The 18,164-nt window shown below is 41.1% G+C and overlaps 1 protein-coding gene across 1 annotated transcript; it reads left to right on the top strand.

Moving 5' to 3' along the window:
* The first annotated feature begins 1,760 nt into the window (after window positions 1-1,760).
* Window positions 1,761-17,824, top strand: LOC142402340 (moesin a). The gene is made up of 13 exons (XM_075487957.1): window positions 1,761-2,089; window positions 9,132-9,215; window positions 10,235-10,330; window positions 10,414-10,688; window positions 10,781-10,864; window positions 11,075-11,221; window positions 11,319-11,415; window positions 11,503-11,666; window positions 12,075-12,205; window positions 12,292-12,452; window positions 12,571-12,663; window positions 13,877-14,107; window positions 15,510-17,824. The coding sequence occupies exons 1-13, from the start codon at window positions 2,078-2,080 to the stop codon at window positions 15,672-15,674; spliced, it is 1,740 nt and encodes a 579-aa protein (XP_075344072.1). The 5' UTR covers window positions 1,761-2,077; the 3' UTR covers window positions 15,675-17,824.
* The last annotated feature ends 340 nt before the right edge of the window (window positions 17,825-18,164 follow it).

The raw sequence follows: 18,164 nt of genomic DNA, 5'->3' as shown, positions 1-18,164 counted from the left end.
TTGTCTTGTGTTGCTCTTAAACTTCATATCTAACATCTTTTACGCCCAGTTTAACGTGTGTTGCGTGTGGCTGCAGCTCATTTCAGCTGACATGAGATGAAAGGAAGGAAACCCGCTTTGACAGGTTGCGTGTCACAGACAAACAACCATGCATGCATAAACCCACAGCCAGTGTGGAAGCGCCAATTAACTTAACATGCATGTCACGGAGGGGAATATCTAGATGTGTTTCCTCAAAGTTTGAGCTCTTTGTCAGCTCCTTTTACCCCCGATTAAGGTGTTTATGCAGGATCCAATAATAGATATATAGGTGTTATTAAAAAACGGAAGGAGAAGATAAATTCTGTATCAAAGTTGCACAACGCCACCTTTCTTGAATGCTGTGTTCTTGCACTCGGCTCAGCCAAGTCTGAAACAAAAAGAACACACACAACAGTGTCGGATGCAGCGACGCTGATGAAGTTAAATGAAAAATACAGAAAAACAGACCCACATCCAGGGGGTGTATAAGCAGAAACACATTTTCTGCAGCCAGTTTTGATGAGAACTAGCAGGGCAGATGATATTTCTCCAGTTTTAGCTTCTCTTCGTTTGCTCCCTGTTAAATTCAGAATAGGATTTAAAATGATTCTCCTCACATATAAAGCTCCTAATGACCAAACTTCATCATATCTTAAAGATCTCATAGTTGGATATTTTCCAAACAGAGCACTTTGCTCACACCCTCTTTACCTTTAAGATGAGGCTTAAAACTTTCCTTTCTGATAAAGCTTATAGTTAGGGATGGCTCAGGTGACCCTGGAACATCCCATAGTTATGTTGCTATAAGCCTAGACTGCTTGGGGGCCTCCTATGACACACCCTCCTCACTTTGCGCTCTTTTTCCCCCTTTAAAATTCCTCATATGACATTATACACATTTGGTATTATTGTTGTCATCGTCTTGCTCTCAACAGGTTTCCTTTTTTTTTTGTCGTCCCCTCTTGTCTGTCCTCTCAAACCCCAGCTGGTCGAGGCGGACAGCCACCCTTCCTGAGTCTGGTTCTGCCAGAGGTTTCTTCTTGTTAAATGGGAGTCGTTTCTCTCCACAGTCGCCTCATGCACGCTCAGGACGGGAGATTGGACCGAAGAGACGATTCAGTACAGTATGCTGGTTTCCTTTGAACTGGCTCTGTATGTATGAATTGGGCTTATTTTAAATTTATTTAATTGGATTATGATTACAATGAATTGGACTCTAATTGGTTTGAATTGGACTGTATCATTGAAGTGCCTTGAGGTGACATTTGTTGGGATTTTGGGCTATATTGTAAACTGAACTGAAATTGAATTTAACTAAATTTACTGGCTGGACACTTAGGCCTATGTAAGAATCAATTAGATTATAAACTATTACATACTACTTATTAGTTCAGTCTGTGTACCCTGTGTGTTATCTTCCACCTGAAATATCAGGTTTGATTTGCTGGTAAACTGAAAAATCCTGAGAAAAGTTTGGACCTATTCAAATGTAGGAACTAATTAAGTAAGCTGTATCGATGCAATACAGCCTGTGTAGGCTGACCAACGTTTCAGTATTCCTCTCATGTCCTCGGTTTTAAAGTATCCTCACTAAATTTAAACTAGAAAGGCCGGTCACCATGTCTGCTACAAGACAGTTCTTGCTGGGGACTTTTTGGCGGAGGAGCCGTTAAAACGGTGAAATGAGCTGCAGTCATGATGATGCCACTGCCGCAGGCGGAGTCAGCTGCTGGCCTGAACCCTGTTTCAGTCAGGCTGGCTGCTGTCCTGTCATCGGTCTGGGTGTGGTTTTGCAGCAGGGGTACCGTTAGCAGGAAATCAAGCTCCCAATCCATTTTACTTTAAGGCGAAACAAAGAAAAACACCCCCACAAGCGCAGAATATAAAGTAGCTCTTCGTAGTCAAGCAAAACGTAACGTTTGTTTCCTCGAGACCGTTTGTTTGGCGCCGTTGTTCTGATGGGAAAAAGTTTTCTGCTGGTTTTCTTCACGAGTCCTCAGATTTATTAACTTTATTTAAAGAGAAAACGCCGAGTCGGACGTAAAAGAAAGGAAAGATGCCGAAAACGGTAAGTCGAACTCTCTTCATCATAGTGTCTTTATCTCAGTCTTTGTTCCCTTTATCCCTTTAAAAGTTAACGGAACTGACTGTTTTACGCTGCTACGCAATAGGCATATTAAAGTGACTTTAGTAAGTGCTTAATGTACATTTAATTGTGTTTTAATTGCTATTACATCCGTTTAAACTCACAAGAGGATTTCTGTGGTACTTTCCGTTAAGTGTGTGCGCGTGCGCGCTCCCGCCCCTGTGTTCACTAAAATTAGCGCCTTAAATCAAACCGTTCATTCAAGCCTTCATACTTAAAACTGCAGGTAAATGCATCACTGTAGTCTTACCGCCGCTGCCCAAGACCCTGAAAAGCTCACTTATTTATGGGTTTTCAGCGGATGTGAGGCCGATAGCAAATCGAGCTAGCCCTCCTTTTCAAGGCCTCCTTCCCATCCACCTCCAACAAGGAAGAATTTGAACTGTCATTTAGGCCAGTTGTGTCGCCCAAATCTGGGGCAAATGGATGTAAACGTACTATTCTGCCACTCTGGCACAAGACAAAAAAAGAAAATAAAGGATGTTCATTGAGGGACGAACCCAGAGCTCAACAGATTTGTGCTGGTACCAGTGAAGCTCATCACAAAGAAAAGCAGAGACACAAAGACAAGTCTGTCAGCCAGACTGCATTAAAAAGGCACAGCCTAATGTTTCTGATCATGCCCTCGTCACTTAACAGAGCTCAAGTGGTTTCAAACCCACCTCACATAATTGCCACTGATGAGGAAATGCCTTAAAATGTCTGACTTACGCTCTGTAAAATGCTTTCTGAAATAAGATAACATGGAAACTGGAATATACTGGCAGTCTTCCCAGTCTGAGATAACCACATTAACAATCTGACCTTAAGAACACGATGCCCGTAAAAGATATGACTAATAAGATGAGGATGAACTGCGAACAAAGCCGAAATCTGTTATTTTTATCATATTTAATGGAGTTGTTCTGATCTTGCGTTACTTTGTTCACCCAGAGTAATACTGGAGCAGTCATTTTAGAGTTTTCTAATTACATTATTAAGAATAAAAGCTACGCCCGTCACTCACTTGGAAACATTTGAAAGCACAAATGGCTCCAAGTCTTGTACCTGGTCTCTTCCTGTAGTATTGTTTCTAGTACTTCCCCGACATTCTTTCCAGCTGTCACCCAGAGTAAAATGTTGAGCATTGTTACCTTTAACGTAAACTTTACCCAGCTATTTTTAATGAAAAATTTGGCATTTGGCCGGTAAATAACCATGGGATATTAATAGTTTATAGACAATGAATAATAATGGAGAACTGTTGTTACACTGTTGGTTGTATACTTGTCTGGGCAATATTTAGCCTATATTAGCAAGTATTAACCTTCTTAGTCCTTTACACAGCATCCGTGTTTGTGCACAAATGTCTGCAAAGTGCAGCTGGGATGCTGTGCATCTACGAAATCAGAGTTGCATCGTACAGTATATGCAGCAGCCTCTGATATAACAGCTCAAACACATCTAAAGAAGCTGATTGGCAGTGAAAAATCAGTTCACAAGGAGAGGGAAAGTGCAGCTGGGTTGCATCGACTTTAGGCGATTTGTAATAAAGAGTCATAAAAGAGGAAAGTGGTTGTGGACAAAATAGATGGTTAAGAGGAAGCAGCAAGGCTTTCTCAAAACAAACAAAGGATTGTGGCTTTTGAGATTTAATAATAAGCTGTGTGTGATGTGCTGCCAACACTAAAAACACAATAAACTAGGCTCCTGCTAGAGGAGTTATTCTGTTCCATTTGTCAGAAATCGGTGCACCCAGCGAAGTCGGTATAACTGATAAACAGGTTCAAAACTGGTTCAACGCTTCCTTTTGTCGAGCTCAACATTCAGCAGACCAGGTGAATGAAAATGGGAACTGAGATACGCAGATTCAGCAAGTCCTCCAGAAACTCTGCTCCGCACTCACAGTGAAGGTTGTAATTAAATCCACGTCACGCTGGCTCAGGGAATGCACGATTCGTGGCTTAAAACAAGAGATTTTTTCCATTAACCGTTTCGGAGCACTCGTTTGTTTTTCCATACAGTTTATTTGTCCTGCTTTTAAGTTGTGCAGTGTTTCACAGAGGGAATAATTATTGAGAAACCCAGTGTTTGCTGCTCTTTGGCAGTGCTTCAGTTTCCCAAGGAAGTCGTGTTGTGACTCAAGGTTTCTGCACTTACATCAGTTCCTTTCTGGTAATTTCCTCGCCTGCAGCCTTATATGGACTTTCACATCACAGTCTGACTTTACTCCTCCCTGTTTCCCCCACCGTGGTCCTCAGATGCCATGCTTCACTTTGTGTCAGTTTTAAAGCAGTGCAGGAAGTAATGAATATGATACATTCTTCTCTTTATCCTATTTTATAGCGTTGTTTTAGTCTTACATTCAAATCATTTACTCCTTTCTTGGTGCTGTTTCAGCTTATAACTTGTTTGTTAAGGAAGTACGACCAATTTACTCCAAATTGCATTTCATTTGAAAAAGGCGGGGTTGTTTCCCCCCCCATTAAAGTATTTAAGTGATACACTGATATTTGGTTTTACTGCTTAAAATTTTAGCACACAGAAGAAGAAGAAGGGTTTTTCCAGCTCACTTAAACACAGCAAATTCTTACTACTGTTTGAATAATAGAGCCCATATCAGTGTTGATACAGCAGAACACAAGCTTTTAAATCAGTTTTCCCATCAACAAATACAGAAAATGTCCAGTTATTAACACAGAACACTTAAGCATAACTTACCATTTTAGCCAAACATGTAGGAATCAGGACAGACGTGGTTTTCTTGTTGGGAGGACCAGCCTTTTAACAAGTGTGTCTATGGAGACATGGTAAATGGAAAGACCTGGAGGTATGCAAGTAGGAGATTAAATGGGTCTGTCGTGCACATAGCAGAGCAGATTAAGACTGTGTGGAGTCTGAGGTGGCGAAAAAACTTCTGGTGTTTTTACACAAATCATTTTCCTCCTATTTTTCCGTTTGGAAGTTGGAGGAAAATCAAAGTTCTGACAGTAAGTTCTCTGTTTCTTGGTCATAAATTATTATTTTTACCTGCTTATCTTGGTTGTTGCTATCATAACAGTGGCTGTGTTTGTTTGTTTCAAGTTTAGGTAACATCATAATTTGCACAGTGTATAATCTACTGCTGAAGGCCCATGAATTTCAAAGTTATTACTATGTGGCTCACCTTGGAATAATGGCTTTAACAGGCATTACAATGAGCTGCATGTTGGTGTTACTGTGCATTGCAATGTGAGCAGGAGTTAAGAATGAGTTTGCTCCTTAACTACCCACTGACCTGCTAAAATATGTGCTGGTTTGGATCTGCTTCGAGGAATAAAACCAATTGCACCACACTTGTAGAGCAAGCAGCTGCTATGCTGTATGACTGAATAATTAGCGGCCATCATGTTGAAGGATATATGGGAATTTTGGTAACTTGTGTGAACTGAACTATGCTGTAATTATTTACATGAAAGGTTATTTAATGTATGGACAATGAAGAACATAATGAGATATCTTGGTTTTTCCTTGTCTTTGCCTACAACTTGTTATTGTTTTCGAATGCTTTACATATAAAGCTCTGACAATGCAACACAGGACCTGAACCCTGGGGAAGTCTTGGCAAACAAAGCCAGTCTAAGGACTTGTGGGTTAGGTTGGTAAACAGGTAATAACTTACCTGATGGACTCTACTATAGAGTTTAAACACAATTCATAATACAAACATTTGCTGAAAGACTCCATCTTCCCAGCATGTGTATGGTCCCCTGCTCGCTTTGACAGAAAACCTCATCCTCTTCTCAACCCTCCCTCTTCCTGTCACTCGGTTTGAACTCAGCCGTGAGGTTTCTTCAGTGCAGGGGAAATATGCACAGAAACGCAAACTAAGCAACAGAGATGAGGCGTTGATGCTCCACAATAAAATGATTCCTATTTGCACCATTTCAGGAACCATTTGCAGCTGTAATTGTTAATTTTTCTTTAGAGGATATAAACATGTTTGCTGTCTTGCTCACATGACCTCTTGCATGATTTCCCTTGTGTTATTGGCTTGCAGTGATAGAATAGCAAGGCTGTTAACTGCGGTTCACACAGGGTTCGGTTCAACCACGCCTCCACATGTCATATGCAGCTTGACGTTGTCTGAACCGTTAACGTCCTGACTTCACATTCTAGTAAAAAAACGTTTCCACTGACTGGATTGAATCTGACCTCCACATTTTGAATGTCAGATAAGCTGCATATCAGGTTACCAAGATGATCAGTGATAAAGGAGTTGTTGATTTAAGTTGACCTTGTCAGACTGATATAGATGGCATGACTCAGAGCTATGACTCCGATTACTCAACTGTTGTACATTATGTTCTGTTCCCAGTTGAATACATTTTGCTTATTGTACACAGTGCAGGGAACCTTCTGCCCAATCGGCCTGAGGAATTGTCAGTCACATACATTTCGTTGCAGTCAATCCTCAGATTGGGTCCTTCTTGTTCCTAAAACCACTTAGCGTTATCTTCTCTCCCTCGCTTGAGTTGGCAGGATGGTGGTGGTGACCCACTCTGAGATAACACCGGTGTGTGGATGAATATAAGGGTGGTGGTGAATGCAGGGGCATCGAATGCTCCCTTTGAATTTTAATCTCTATTTATTTTTCACACTCAATTTCCCAAATAAATGCTTCTTATTCTGTCTTTATTGTAATAAAACACAGACAATAAAATCATCCATCTATTTTCTATACACGCTTAATCCAACGCAGGGTCGTAGGGGGGCTGGAGCCTATCCCAGCTGTCATTGGACGGGTGCAAACAATCATGCACGCTCACACTCACTCCGAGAGACATTAAGACTCAACAATTAACCTAAGATGCATGTTTTTGGGCGGTGGGAGGAAGCCGGAGTGAGATAACCCACAATAAAATCAATAATCAGTCTTTTTATCAACTAGAATGATGTCATTGTGACAGATCCTAATGATTGCAAATGTTACGCAAAATAAACCACAGGTCATGTGCAGTTTAGATGGTTATTTTGAGTGTGTTAGCTTGAACATGTTCATTTAGGTTAAAGTACTGGCTCAATAATCCACTGGCATGGCTGCAGGCTCCTGCTCTCCTGCAGTGGTTCTCAGTGTGGGTTCAGGGTCCCTTAGGAGTCCTTGAGAGGCTTTAAGGGGTCCCCAAAAATCTGAAAAATAATAATACTCATTCAATATAGATATATCAACGTTTACCTTTTCATGAATAAGGCACAGAGGGAGGTTTTCTTTTCTTTTTTTAGTATGGCTGATTAGGATCGAAAGTTTTTACCGAGAATCAAAGTTAGAAGTGAGAAGAGTGGGTTTGATAAACCAAAGAACAGTCACGGTATGATGGGTTTCCATCTGGTTAGTCATCAGTAGCAGCCAGCTGCATGAATGAGGCAAAGGGAGCATATTAAGCATATAGAGACACAAAGTTTCAGGCAGTCTGTGAAGTCCAAAAAAGCGACACAACAAGACAGATCATTCAACAACTGATTGTTATATCAAAGGTTTCGTAAAAGTACTCTTATAGATACATGTCTTAATGAAAAGCCTGAACAAAGTTAAATACTTTATTCCTGGCGTATCATTTTGGTCTTGTGTTGAGAAAGAGTCATGGAAACATGACACATAGGCCTGAGAGTGGTGTTTTCTCAGCATGTGCTAATAATAGTGTCTAAAGTGTTTTAGCTTTCTGGCCATGAGAGACACACCCAAACCAGGCAGAAGATTTAGAAGCGTTGTTCCCTTTTCATGCAGGATTAACCATTCTGACCCCAGAAATGAAACCTGCGTTGCGGTAATGAGCTGAATTTATTACCACCCTGAAAATTGTTCCGCTTAGCTCAGAAGTGCAGGTTAAAATCGTGGTATATAAATAGCTCCATAAAGCAAAGTGTAGGAACAAACCTGAAGGTTTCACTCAGACTTTTAACAGCTGGGGATGACAGGAAGTGACAAAAGGGAAAGTGTCCTGAGCGGTAAATGGGGTCCTGCTGACATGGATGGGAAAGAACGCAACTCTAATCAGCCCCGCAACTGGGAAATAATGCATACCATTGTTGTTCAGGGCAGGCGTGGGCCTCTGCCTGCACAGTTATTTCCCAGCAGGCCTGCATGCTGCTGTTTTCATCATCTCTTAGAGGGGAGAGAAAGTGAGAGATTCCTGCCTGGTCAGCTCACTAAGCACTGGGTCATTTTTAACACGGGGTAACCTCTGTGAGCGAGACACAAAGGTTGAATAAATGCAGTCCATTTTTGATGGCCTTGTCATACACAGTGCATTGAAAGGCATTTGAAAAGTTGCCTCGATGGCAAAAACAACCCGCTGTTGCAAACTTCACGACCTGTAGAGAAAAATCAACTAAACTAAATTCCTCCACTGCTGAGAGTTCAGATGCAGACAGGTTGCTCGACGCATGGCAGGATGTAGATGACTCTCATGAGAGATCAGCAGTCTTGCCTCACAAGGCCCAGCCGCCAGAGGATGTGGTTACTTCCTGTAGATAAGTTCTGCCCTGAGACTGAGCCGGAGTGGCACATTTGTTGTGCACTGTGTGGAACCATGAGACGCAGTCTTAAGAGAATTCCACTTACATTGTGTCAAAGTGTAATGAATAAAAGGGCAGCGCTGATTGCACCGTGGAGTTTAAACTTGTTTTCGAATGACATGCAAGTCTATTTAGAGAGTGCAAGGAGAGATGTGGCTGCAGCCAGACTTTCCCAGATTTTTTTTTAGCATGAAATCAGAATTATGCCCGATTCTAACATTTTTATAGCTGTAATTTAAGGTATCGGTGTCTGTGTTTACAGAGCTCCTTTGTTGACAGGAATATTTGTAACAGCTTAAACAACGTAGGCATGAATCATTTATGTTTATAATCGCACAAGTTATTCTTAACGTAAGCATTTCTTTTCTATCTTCACTCAGTCTGTATCTGTGTTTGATGATATGATTTATTCTTCTTCCCTGTTCCACAGATCAGTGTAAGAGTCACCACGATGGATGCTGAGCTGGAGTTTGCCATTCAGCCCAATACAACAGGAAAGCAGCTCTTTGACCAGGTATGAGAAACTTCCTCTTCTGGCCAGTGTATTGAGCTCAGCCCGGGATATTAATAATTTATTTAAAAAAGATTAGGTTTGTTTTGTATGCGACATTGCATGTTTTTAATCCTTTAGTCGCAGTAAAGCTGAAGCTATCTCCGGATTTTCCGGTTTGTGTGTTTTGTCAGACGTGTTATTTAATGTGCTGCTGAGTACCATTTATTTGATTAACTTAGCTACTTAAGTCATTGCAGTTTAAAACTAGCAACTTAGACATACCACAAATAGTCAAATTTAATTGTAAGATCTAGTCAAAAAGGTTAGCGGTTCGATTCCCACTCTTACCCCTCAAAAAGATTGGTGAAAATAACAGCTGGAGGGGTGTCAGTCCACCTCCTTGTCACGGCCGAGGTGCCCTTGAGCAAGGCACGTACCCCCATTCTCCCTGGGCGCTGTGAATTGCTGCCCACCGCTCCAGTGTAGGGCATCTGTGTGACCCAGTGCATGTGCATGTGTGTGTCAACAGGTTCCAACCTGGATGGGTTAAAAGCGGAGGACAAATTTCGTGTGTATGCATGACCAATAAATCTGATCTTAAAAAAAACAATAATAATAATAATAAGTAGGTCCTGCCGTATGATGTTTAGGTTCTATAAGCAGAGAGCCGTGTAGCAAAAGCAAAAGCCACATCACCCTTTGTCACAAAGTGGGAGTAACCAGCAGGGCCCATGTAGATATCAGGGGTCAGGAGGTCAATAGGTCTGAGATGTATTCAGGGAAAAAAGCCCTTTACTCTGCAAGGGGTCTCTTCCATCCATCAACTCATTATTCATTCTGGCTTTATTCTGTGCAGGGCTGCAGGGGGCTGGGACAGAGGGGATGCACACTCACAACTATAGCTCATTTAGAATTAACCTTACATGCATGTTTTGGGACTGTGGGATGAAAAAAAACACCCACAGTGTTCAGGGAGAACTCCAGGCAGACAACAAGCCACCAAACACATCCCAGTAAAACACATTCTTCATGTTTTAAAGGTTGTGAAGACCATTGGACTGCGAGAGGTTTGGTACTTTGGACTCCAGTACCAAGATACAAAGGGTTTCTCTACATGGCTGAAGCTCAATAAGAAGGTGAGCTACTCAGCATTTTGCTTTCATCTTTGTCTCTTCTTTTTCAAGGCTGAGCCCTTCACTGATGTCATGTTTTATTTTAGGTGACGGCCCAGGATGTGAGGAAGGAAAGCCCGCTGCTGTTTAAGTTCCGTGCCAAGTTCTTCCCTGAGGATGTTACAGAGGAGCTAATCCAGGACGCCACGCAGCGGCTGTTCTTCCTGCAGGTGAAGGAGGGAATCCTCAATGATGACATCTACTGTCCCCCGGAGACGGCCGTGCTCCTGGCCTCCTACGCGGTGCAGGCCAAGTTCGCCGACTACAACAAGGAAGTCCACACAACAGGCTATCTGAACAGTGAACACCTGCTCCCTCAGAGGTAACCTGAGTTGGTTTTGCCATTTATCATCTCAATCTGATGAGACTGCGAGGTGTTACCATGAATGACACTGGTGTTTCTCGTGTTCTCAGAGTTCTGGATCAGCACAAACTCAACAAGGAGCAGTGGGAGGAGAGGATTCAAGTGTGGCATGAGGAACACAAGGGCATGATAAGGTAGCAGCTGCTCACTTCTGCATGCATTCACATTAACAGATGAAAGTGAGAATGTTCCGCTTGCAAAAATGTATCTTTCACAATCTTACTTACAAAGGTTCATATTTATCTGTACTACCATAAAAACATGTAGCTTGAGCTTTCCTTATTATTTTAGCTCGTTTGCTCACTCTCAGTGCCTCCTGATCGTGACCTTTTGTGTTCCCACAGAGAGGAATCAATGATGGAATATCTGAAAATCGCTCAGGACCTGGAGATGTATGGAGTCAACTACTTCAGCATCAAGAATAAGAAAGGAACAGAGCTGTGGCTGGGAGTAGATGCATTGGGTCTTAACATTTACGAACAGAATGACAAGTAAGGGATTCCATTGCAGTTCAGTCTGGTGAACTCTGCCGTATGACTGATTGTTGCCAGCTGACAAACAGTTTGTGTTTCCACTTTGGTTCAACAGAATGACGCCCAAAATCGGATTTCCTTGGAGTGAAATAAGGAACATTTCCTTCAACGACAAGAAGTTTGTCATTAAACCAATTGACAAGAAAGCACCTGTATGTTAACTCACATTTAAGGATGTATCTTTTTTCCATATGTTTGTGCATGTCTTCTTCTAAAAACCTCTAATGCTGGAATTTTAGGACTTTGTCTTCTACGCGCCGAGACTGCGCATCAACAAACGCATTCTGGCTCTGTGCATGGGCAACCACGAGCTGTACATGCGCCGCCGCAAGCCGGACACCATCGAAGTGCAGCAGATGAAGGCTCAAGCTCGGGAGGAGAAGAATCACAAAAAGATGGAGAGGCAAGGATGTACAAAAAATTTAACATGTGGATCAAATGAATGGGTCTGCTCCTGTGAGTGCATCAAACCTGTAATACTCACAGTGTGATACCGTAGAGTGCAGCAAAACGAACTGCTTTGAACTAGTTTAAAGTTCTGGGCTGTAAATGTAAAATGTAAATGTTTTTTATTTATACAGCCCTTTACAGACAATCCTTACGATGTACCAAAGTGCTTTACAACAGGTAATAAATAAAGAGAAGAATAAGTAAAAACAAATAAAAACAATAAAAGAACAGTGAAAGCAATAAAATACAACAAAATCAAATAAGAGATGTCAAATCAAATATATCTGCGAATGTAAGGTGTAAAATACTTTGATCATTTGCTCTTATTTTAAGAGATCCCACCTGATTCTCTTTCCACTAGAGCTCTGCTGGAGAATGAAAAGAGGAAAAGAGAAGTTGCGGAAAAGGAGAAGGAGAAGATTGAAAAGGAGAAGGAGGAACTGATGGAGCGACTAAAGCAGATTGAGGAGCAGACGAAAAAAGCCCAGCAGGGTGGGTATCCTGTCAGAATTCAACTAAAGCTTGATGTGGGGCAGTAACGAGGGGCTTGTGTTAAGTACTTGTGTGTGTCTGCACAGAGCTGGAGGAGCAGACACAGAGGGCTCTGGAGCTGGAGCAGGAGAGGAAGCGAGCTCAGGAGGACGCTGAGCGTCTGGAGTCCGATCTGAAGGGCGCGGAGGATGCCAAGATGGCGCTGCTGCAGCAGTCGGAGAGTCAGATGAAGAACCAAGAACACCTGGTCAGTCGTCAAAAAGAAGAAAAAAAGAGATGCAGTGATGTGATGACTGAAAAATGTCTGTTTTTATTATTCAAATTTCAATAAAGTTTGTGAAATTAAAAAGAAAATTTTTCTTCAGGCTACAGAGTTGGCTGAACTGACTTCAAAGATTTCCCTGCTGGAGGATGCCAAGAAGAAGAAGGAGGAAGAGGCTGTGCAGTGGGAACAGAAGGTGTGATCTAACTTACTTATTTTATTTAAACCCAGCAGTCATGAATGTCCTCCTAATGTCTCCTTATCACTGAAAGAAATAGTTGTATCCACCCTGAAAGAACAGTTTACATAAGAAAAAATGTTAACAGGGAGTTACCGCGCAAACACAGATACACAGCTCTGTTTCCTCTTCCCCCTTCTGTTCCATTAACAACAAAATATAACTTGTGCTTTGCAGCCACCAAGTGGTGAGGAGTGAGAAGGCAGTCAGATTACTTTAACTACTATCAGACTAAGGGTGTCTATTTTTTACCCCTTCTTTTTTACCTCAGTGGAAAATGTTGGAAAATGAGATGAAGGAAAGGTGGTAGGAGAAATTCTTTAGGATCTAGCAGAAGACAGCCACACAGCAACTAAGCGACTGCACTTCCACTAAGATGTGATGTGGTTTTAGAGTAATGAAACTACATCTGTCAAAATATATTCTACTAAAAGCACATCAAATACTTTGCTTAATACGTTCCTATCGTGTTCTAAAGCCAAACAGCATACATCAAATTGATATAATGAGCAAGAAAAAGCCACAAAAATGAAAGGTAATGTTGGTCACGCTCACCCTGCCGTTCTCATGTTTATTTACATGAACCCAGAGGTGTGATTGTGTGAAAAAAAAAAATCAAGTGACGCTTTGAAAGCTGTGGTCACAAGGAACTGTGGGCCAGAATGATCCCCTTTCCTTTCAAAAAGGATGAGCTAGGCTCTCCTATGCATACAAAGAGATAACAGAGGAAGATGCTTTTGACTTAGCGTTTAAAGAATCTGACATGGTCATTAAACTCAGTTAGGAAGAGCTTTTTTTAGTTGTAGTTTACTGGGTTTGGGAGTTTATTCTGTTATAAAAAAAAAAAAAAAACAGAGAAGAAAAAAACTAAAGTTAGCCCAGCCCCCTTATTCTTCTCTGTGTGTGAAGGAAATCCTGTTTCTTTTTTTTATTGGCAGACATTCAGTTGATATTCCAGTCTTATTCATAGCTGATTCTTTTTTTTTAGCAGCTCATAAAACAAATAGTGCTTTGTGTTGTTATTTCTTTGCACAACGAGTGCAATGTAACAAAGAGAGAAACCCAAGGTACATTTTTAGGTTTAGACATTTGAGCCCCTTCCTCTTTAAAACCGTAGTTCGCCCTGTCAGTCTACACACATTTGCTTTACTGTAATTGCTCTTTTTCTTAGGCTACCTTGGTCCAGGAAGACCTGGAGAAGACCAAAGAAGAGCTTAAGAACAAAGTGATGTCGGCTCACGTTCAGGAGCCGCTCAACGCAGAGAACGAGCACGACGAGAACGACGAGAGCAGCGCTGAGGCCAGCGCCGAGTTCACAGACGCAGCCACGTACAAGGACCGCAGCGAAGAGGAGAGAATGACCGAGGCTGAGAAGAACGAACGCTTGCAGAAACATCTACTCGTAAGTCTCAGCAAATATCTAAAAAAGATTAACCAAAGCACTAAATCAGAAGGCTAAATACACACACGCACATTTATTTTTAGCTGCATATTCTGTCTCAAAGTAAATCATCGGCTGAGCTGTGGAGTTGCAGTGTTGCAGTGCAAGTTAAACAAGCTCAAACATTAGGGACAGTTTGTAAAGGAAATTAACGAAAGAAGAAGAAAGGAAAAAAAGAGATGTAGATTACTAGATAACTCTGTTTCCAGGTGGTTTGGATGTCCTGTACAGTAATAATGATAAGAAAGTACCTTAAGTAAAGTAAGTAATGAGTAAATAATTACCAAACTGATCAGAGAGAGTGTTTAGAAGTAAAGTCGTTGAGGAGCTCACCTCTCCATTAAATACCGTGTGGGCAAAAACCTGAACTGAAGATAAAAGCTTTGGACATGAAACTGTGTCATCAACTATGAGTGAAGGTTCAGAGAAATCTGTGTATGTAACGGACAAACCGAGGCTTAATGGTCGTGTTCAGCGTCCATCCGGCAACGTTACATTAAAACATACATGATAAGTCAGTCCCTAACTGCATTTAATGTGTTGATTAGAACTCCACTGTGCACCCCTCCTTACCTATTTATCAGAAACTGAGGCAAACTTGGTCTGACAAATGCAAATTTATTATTCTGTTTGGAAAATCATGGATCCTCCACGATAAAGAGGAACAGTTCATAAGTCATTTTCTGTGATGGCATTGATTTATACAGGATCTGGAGCAGCGTAATCATATATAAGCATATTATTTCAGAGACTACCACATTACATTACATTACGGTCATTTTGCAGACGCTTTTATCCAAAGCGACTTACAATAAGTGTGTTCAACATCGGTAGGCAAAAGAACTTCAGGTCACAAGAAATCATAAGTGCATTTCCTTCCAAAACCAAACAGCTAAGAGCAAAACTAGTGCTACACTAAGTGCAATAAGTTAGGTACCTAGACAGATGGGGGGAAGAAAAGACAATTTAGAAAACATACTTCATCAGTATGACTCCACAGTAAAGGAGTTCAGGAGCTAAACTGGCCCGTCTGCAGCCAAAACTATCACCCAATGAAAATGCTCGAAAAAGACCTGAACTGTTGAGCAACTTCAATTTGATATAAAGAGAGAAAAAGAAGATATTTTACTTCTAAAACTACTATTTGTTTCCAAAGTTCCCAAACACTCATAGTGATGCAACACAGTGGTAAACATGCCTCAGTCCCAACTGACATTTCTCTGTCTGCTCATCTCTCACTGTTTTCAATTAAATATGAGATTTAAATACAGGAATATAAGTTAGGAAAAGGGGGGAAGCTGGTGCAAAACTCTGGGAAAGATTCGTTCATGGTAACATATGACTGTGATGACTGTGCTTCTAGGCTTTAAGCTCAGAGCTGGCCAACGCTCGGGATGAGAGCAAGAAGACGGTGAACGACATGATCCATGCAGAGAACATGAAGGCAGGACGCGACAAGTACAAGACCCTCCGACAGATCCGGTCAGGAAACACCAAACAGCGCATCGATGAGTTTGAATGCATGTGATGTGTGTGCGTTCACCGATGCGAAGGCCCACACGGCTGGGCCGCGCTGCCTGGACTGCAGTCCTGCCTAACTCAAGCTGTTCTGTCTGTACCCAACGATATCAGATCCACATCATGACCCGGCTGCTAAAGCACAGCACATTGTACAAATAAGGATCTGGAAAATTTCATTTGTTGTGATTTCTAAGTTTAAATTTAGGCAAGTTGAAAAGGGACGTACGGTATTGTGGTTGTACATTCTTCATTGCTCATTTGCAAAGGGCTCACACCACCTCCTTTCCATGACAAATCCCGAGTTGTCTCACATCTTTCTGTCAGTTTTACGTCACGATTTCAAAACAAAAGCCTCAGACATAAACCCCAATTTGGCACAACTTGAAAACTGGGCTGTAGAAATAATCCTGCTGTACGCATTCAACGGTTCTTCTTAGCAAGCTGGATCTTTTTTAGACGGTTCTTCTCCACTTCACGATGCCTCCCTGTAGTTTTAGAACCAGCCGCATGGTGGTCTACATAAGCAGACACATGTATGACTCTGATGTGTGTGAGGAGCTTTAATAGAGCAGTATTATTATCATGTTTTCCCTCAGATTTACAGTTTATTTACTTTTCATTTGACTGCTTCCACAACTGTTACAAATCACACAGTATTTGCAACCCAAGCATAATGTGATATTAAAGATTTCATTTCCATTTAGAGATTTTGGTCTGTTTTTGTCTGTTTTTTGCCTTTTTCTTTAAGCCACTTTGCAAATACGGAGCCTCGATGTAAAGCTCTCTGTTCAAGATGATTAATTCTTTGTAGGCAGATCTTAAACTGTAGACATTTCTTTTTGAAAATAGTCCTATGCTGGCAGCATGTAGACAAAGGAAAAAACAACTTGATGCACATCTGGTGCACACAAAGAACTGTTTTTAGCGTAGAGACACTGAAGAAGCTAAGTTAGAATAAGAATATGACACATTGAATTAATTCTGACTTTATTTTACCCCTAAAATTGAGCGTTGCTTGAATTCACTGAAGTCAGTGTTCAATTGAAGTATCTGGTGAGGACATTTGGAGGTTTTATGTGTAAGTTTTTGATCATTAATTCTGTTTTTCTGTGAGAATTCTTCTTATTAAGATAAACTGTGTTTCTCCACCAATACAACCAGCAAAGCACAAGGACTTCCACTGTATTTGTGGCAGGTTAAGTTTGCTTTTAGGACGAAGAAACGCCAATAATGTCGCATTAAAGGTAAAAGTTGCGGTTAGAACTGCTCCGCTGTGTGATGTATTCCCTTAAAGCAGTAAGACGCGTAAAATGAATGGCTTTCATTCGACACTGGAGAGTTACAGTCCAAACATGCGCTCACAGACGGCATTTTTGATATACTGTAAGTATTTAATTACATTTGTGTATTTTGTAATTGGGATTTTTCACATGTGAGGTGTAAGAGACGCATCTGAGGATATTTTTATATAACAGAAATCTGGAAGTGCTTGTCAATAAAAAGTGCTTTTGTTGAAAAAGGAGCGTTTGGATGGCGGTTTTCAACCGATTGAAGAGCTGAGGTGAGGGAACGATACAGCAGATTGTGTCATAGGACCATTGAGTCGCTTATCGCGGGGCCACGAATGGAAATGAGCACCAAAAGAGTTCTTCCTGGTGCCACTGTTCCACATTTCATTGTTCATGTTGAGCCTTTCTTGCTTGTTCGCAGATTTTTTTTATTTTTTAGAAATTTAGTATTTGAAAAGATTTATTTACACTATTTTGCAAGTATAAAAAATGTATTATGGTGATAAATATTTCTGGTTATTTTATTTCGATCATTATTGAACGAACTTTTGTACCGAGATGCATTTTCACGAACAATCTGTGCGCTTTGCTGCCAACACTTCTTGTATCTGCTGTGAAATTGAAAGAAAAACTGATAAAGATGTTGCTGTTTTGGACCCCCGTGACTGTCCTTGTGCTGCACGGTGTGTTTTTATCCCGTTGCACCATATGAAGTTTATTAAAAGTTGCCACTCAGTATTTAGTCATGAACCAGAAAAGACTGAATCCTGGTAAAGATTGTAATGACAGACAGTGCCTTGCCCAGTTTATTATTCAGATCTTGCCTCTTAAAATCTTCCTTTCACTAATTAATAAAAGTTTGGATAAAGTGCTTGTTTTTTCCCATTTATTTCTCTCTGTTTCTACAACAATTGATGGTATTTCATCAACATCCACAAGGTGGCTCACTTCATGTTGCAAAGTCTCATTTAGTCCACATCAAGGTAGACATAACATCTTGATTTATTTACATAGTAGAACATTATTGCATTACCTGGATCCCTCATCAAGAGGTCACTTATAGCTCAAGTGAACATATTTGAACATGATGTGCTTGAATTAGGTTTGTAGGAAAAGCCTAAACATTACAAAAGCGATGCAAAAACACGGCTATACCCGACACGGGAAAACCACCAAGACTAACACAACATGTTGAAAATAGTGTTTGC

This window comes from Odontesthes bonariensis, chromosome 16 (assembly GCF_027942865.1).
Source record: "Odontesthes bonariensis isolate fOdoBon6 chromosome 16, fOdoBon6.hap1, whole genome shotgun sequence".
Taxonomy (NCBI): domain Eukaryota; kingdom Metazoa; phylum Chordata; class Actinopteri; order Atheriniformes; family Atherinopsidae; genus Odontesthes; species Odontesthes bonariensis.
This window is presented reverse-complemented; position numbering and strand designations above follow the sequence as displayed.